General features: G+C 58.7%; 1 protein-coding gene across 1 annotated transcript; it reads left to right on the forward strand.

Moving 5' to 3' along the window:
- Nucleotides 1-343: 343 nt before the first annotated feature.
- Nucleotides 344-3745, forward strand: NAA40 (N-alpha-acetyltransferase 40, NatD catalytic subunit; the record flags this gene model as incomplete). The annotated part of the gene is made up of 4 exons (XM_057389083.1): nt 344-478; nt 1984-2079; nt 2184-2236; nt 3650-3745. Coding segments are annotated over exons 1-4 (251 nt in total), but the record flags the coding sequence as incomplete, so codon positions are not given.
- Nucleotides 3746-4187: the final 442 nt, after the last annotated feature.

The following is a 4187-nucleotide window of genomic DNA, read 5'->3' on the forward strand; positions in this document are numbered from 1 at the left end:
TGGGATCCCCGTTCCCCTCACGATCCGTGGGGCTGTACCAGTTTCTGTGGTTTCTGTGGTTTCTGTACAGTTTAATACTTTACCGGGCTCTGTGGATCCCCTCTCCCCTCACGGCGGCCCCCCTCCCCTCAGCGCAGTGGGCGTGGCCTCCGCCTTCCCGCCCTCTCCGCTCTCAGCCAATCAGCGCCGAGCCGCCTTCGCGCCCCGCGCGGCCGCCACGCGCCCCAAGCCCCGCCCCTCCCTCTCCCTTTTCCGCGCATGCGCGGGGGCGTCGCCCGCGCCGCTGCCCCTCTGGCCCCGCCCATTCCCCCTCCGCGCCTGCGCATTGGCCGCCGGCCGCCGGCTCGCGCGCTCCGCGCTCCGCCCCCCTCCCGCGCGGTTCCCCCCCCCCTATAAATAGCGCGCCCCCCGCGCGCTCCCCCTCAGACCCCCCGCGCCCCCCGCGCCGTGAGGATTCGCCGCCGCCGCCATTATGGGGGTGAGCGGGGCCGCGCCGCGCTCGGGGGGTGTGGGGTGAGGGCTCGGTCTGAGGGGAAAGAGCGGGGGTGGGGCCTGCGAGGCGCCGCTGAACGGATTTGGGGCCGTCTGAGGGGTGCGGGGTCGCCGCGAGGGGATGCGGGAGTTCTGCGAGGGAGTTTGGGACGCTGCGAGGGGATTTGGGACGCTGCGAGGGTATTTGGGGTCGTCCGAGTGGATGGGGCGGCTCTTTAGGGTTATACAGAGCAACCATGAGAGGATTTGGGACCCTTCTTGAGGATTTGGGGTTCTGTGAGGGGATTGGGCGCTCCTATGTGGAGATTTGTGACTTTTCGTGAGGTTTTGGGGTTGTCTGAGGTCATCTGGAACTCTTAGAAGGATTCTTGTAGTTTTACGAAGTTCTGGATGCTCCTGTGAGTAAATCGAGGATATTTTGTGCAGATTTGGGGCTCTCTGAGGCTGTTTGGGCTTCTGTGAAGGTTTTGAAATCTTTCTTGGGATGCTGAAGTTCCCATGAGGAAATGTGGGAACTTTGGAGTGAATTTGGGGCYTTTTTTAGGGGATTTGGGGGGTCTGGGGTGTGTGTGGAGAGAGCTGAGCAGGACTGGAGCATTTCTGAGGGGGTTTGAGAGGGATTTGGGGCTTTTCAGGGATTTTGGTGCCCATTCTCAGGGTTTTGGGTGTGAATTCTAGGATTTTGGTACAAATTTTGGGATTTTGCTGCGAATTCCCAGGATTTGGTGCAAATTCCTGAGATTTGCTGCAAATTCCCGGGATTTGGGTGCGCATTCTCAGGATTTGGTGCTAATTCTCAGGATTTGGTGCAAATTTCTGGGATTTGGGTGCAAATTCCCGAGATTTGCTGTGAATTCCCAGGATTTCACTGCAAATTCCAGAATTTGGAGGCTCATTCTCAGATTTGCTGTGAATTCCTGAGATTTGCTGCAAATTCCCAGGATTTGATTGCGAATTTTAGGATTTTGCTGCGAATTCCCAGGATTTGGGTGCAAATTTTCGGATTTTGCTGCAAGTTCCCAATTTTCACTGCGAATTCCCAGGATTTGGGTATGAATTTTGGGATTTTGTTGCGAATTCCCAATTTTCACTGCGAATTCTCAGATTTTGCTGCGAATTCCCGATTTCACTGCGAATTCCCAGATTTGGGTATGAATTCCTGATTTTCACTGCGAATTCCCAGGGTTTGGGTGCAAATTCTCAGATTTTGCTGCGAATTCCCGATTTTCACTGCGAATTCCCAGGATTTTGGTGCGAATTCCCAATTTTCACTGCGAATTCCCAGGATTTTGGTTGCGAATTTTAGGATTTCACTGCGAATTCCCACGATTTGGGTGCAAATTTTGAGATTTTGCTGCGAATTCCCGATTTTCACTGTGAATTCCCAAGATTTCCTGCGAATTCCCAGGATTTGTGTATGAATTTTGGGATTTTGCTGCGAATTCCCAATTTTCACCGCGAATTCCCAGCATTTCCCCGTTTCTCCCGCAGAGGAAATCCAGCAAAGCCAAGGAGAAGAAGCAGCGGCGGCTGGAGGAGCGCGCGGCCATGGCCGCCGTGTGCGCCAAGGTGGAGGCCGCCAACAAAGTGAGTGTGGCCACCAAAATCCACGGAATTGGCCCCAATCCGGGATGGGCGCCGGCCCCGCCACGGCCCCGCTGGCCCTCGGCTGCTCTTTGGTCTCTTTGCAGCTCCAGGACCCCCTCGAGGCCTTCCCGGCGTTCAAGAAGTACGACCGTAATGGGTGAGTGTCCCCAAAATGGCTCCTGGTGTCACCTCGGTGTCCCCAAGGGCATCTTGGTGTCACCCCTGTGTCCCCGAGGCCGCTCCCGGTGTCCCCAGCCCTTTCCCGGTGTCACCCTGGTGTCCCCAAAATGGTCCCCAGTGTCACCCCGGTGTCACCAAGGCCATCTCGGTGTCACCCCGGTGTCCCTGAGGCCGCTCCCAGTGTCACCGGGGCACTCTCGGTGTTCCCAAGGGCATTCCCGGTGTCACCAAGGGTATTCTCAGTGTTCCCAAGGATATTCCTGGTGTCCCCAAGGCTGTTCCCAGTGTCCCCGAGGTCATTCATGGTGTCTCTGACACACTCTCGGTGTCCTCGAGGCCATTCCCAGTGTCCCTGAAATGGTTCCTGGTGCTCCYGGTGTCCCCGAGGCCATTCCTGGTGTCCCCGAGGCCATCTTGGTGTCCCCAGGGCCGTTCCTGGTGTCACTGACACATTCCCCGTGTCCCCGAGGCCATCTCGGTATCCCTGAGGCCATCTCGGTGTCACCCCGCTGTCCCCACCCCCTTCTCTGTGTCACCCCGGTGTCCCTGAGGGCATCTCTGTGTCCCCAAGGCCATTCCCGGTGTCCCTGAGGGCATTCCCGGTGTCACCCCAGTGTCCCCGAGGGCATCTTGGTGTTGCTCTGGTGTCCCCAAAATGGTTCCTGGTGTCACCCCAGTGTCATCCCCGTGTCACCCCCGTGTCCCCGGAATGGTTCCTGGTGTCACCCCGGTGTCACCCCCGTGTCCCCAAGGGCATCTCTGTGTCACCCCGGTGTCCCCAAAATGGTTCCTGGTGTCACACCGGTGTCCCCAAGGCCATCTCGGTGTCCCCCAGCCCTTCCTGGTGTCACCCCTGTGTCCCCCAGCCCCTTCCCGGTGCCACCCTGGTGTCCCCAAGGCCGTTCCCAGTGTCCCCAGGCCTTTCCCAGTGTCACCCCACTGTCCCCAGCCCCTTCCCGGTGCCACCCTGGTGTCCCCAAGGCCATTCCCGGTGTCCCCAGCCCTTTCCCGGTGTCACCCCGGTGTCACCCAGGTGTCCCCGAGGCCACCTCTGTGTCCCCAAGGCAGTTCCCGGTGTCCCCCCTGTGTCCCCAGCCCTTTCCCAGTGTCCCCCCGGTGTCCCCAGCCCTTTCCCAGTGTCACCCTGGTGTCCCCCCAGTGTCCCCAGCCCTTTCCCAGTGTCACCCTGCTGTCCCCAAGGCCATTCCCAGTGTCCCCTCGGTGTCCCCAGCCCTTTCCCAGTGTCACCCCGCTGTCCCTAAGGCTGTTCCTGGTGTCCCCAGCCCTTTCCCCGTGTCACCCTGCTGTCCCTAAGGCAGTTCCCGGTGTCCCCAAGGCCATCCCCAGTGTCACCCTGATGTCACCCCGCTGTCCCCTGTCTGTCCCACAGCCTGAACGTGTCCATCGAGTGTCGCCGCGCGTCCKGTCTGGATCCGTCCACCCTGGACTGGGCCTTTGAGCTGACCAARGCCAACATGCAGACACTGTGAGTGACCCCTGCATTGTCACCTGTCACCCGTGTCCCCTGTCACCATCCCGGTGTCACCCTTGGCTCCCCTGGATCCCAAACCCCGGGGGTTCCCAGCGATTCGGCCACCCCAAACCTGTGTCCCCAAAATCCCGCCGGGCGCTGCCTTTGCTCCCAAAATCCATTTTTTTTTGCCCCAAACCCATTCTGCCCCTCCAAACCCCATTTTTTCCCCCAAACCCCATTTTTTTCCCCCAACTCACATTTTTTGATGCCCCAAACCCCGTTTTTTTGTCCTGAACCCATTCTCCTTCCTCAAACCCTTTTTTTTTCCCGCAAACCCCATTTCCCCCGCCAAACCCCCATTTTTTTCCCAAACCCTGTTTTTAACCCCATTTTTAACCCCATTTTTTTTTCCCAAACCCCATTTTCCCTCCCAAACCCCCTCTTTTTTCCCCCC

Source organism: Malurus melanocephalus, unplaced genomic scaffold (assembly GCF_030028575.1).
Source record: "Malurus melanocephalus ecotype Western Australia unplaced genomic scaffold, MMel_1.1 scaffold_3407, whole genome shotgun sequence".
NCBI classification, from domain to species: Eukaryota; Metazoa; Chordata; class Aves; order Passeriformes; family Maluridae; genus Malurus; species Malurus melanocephalus.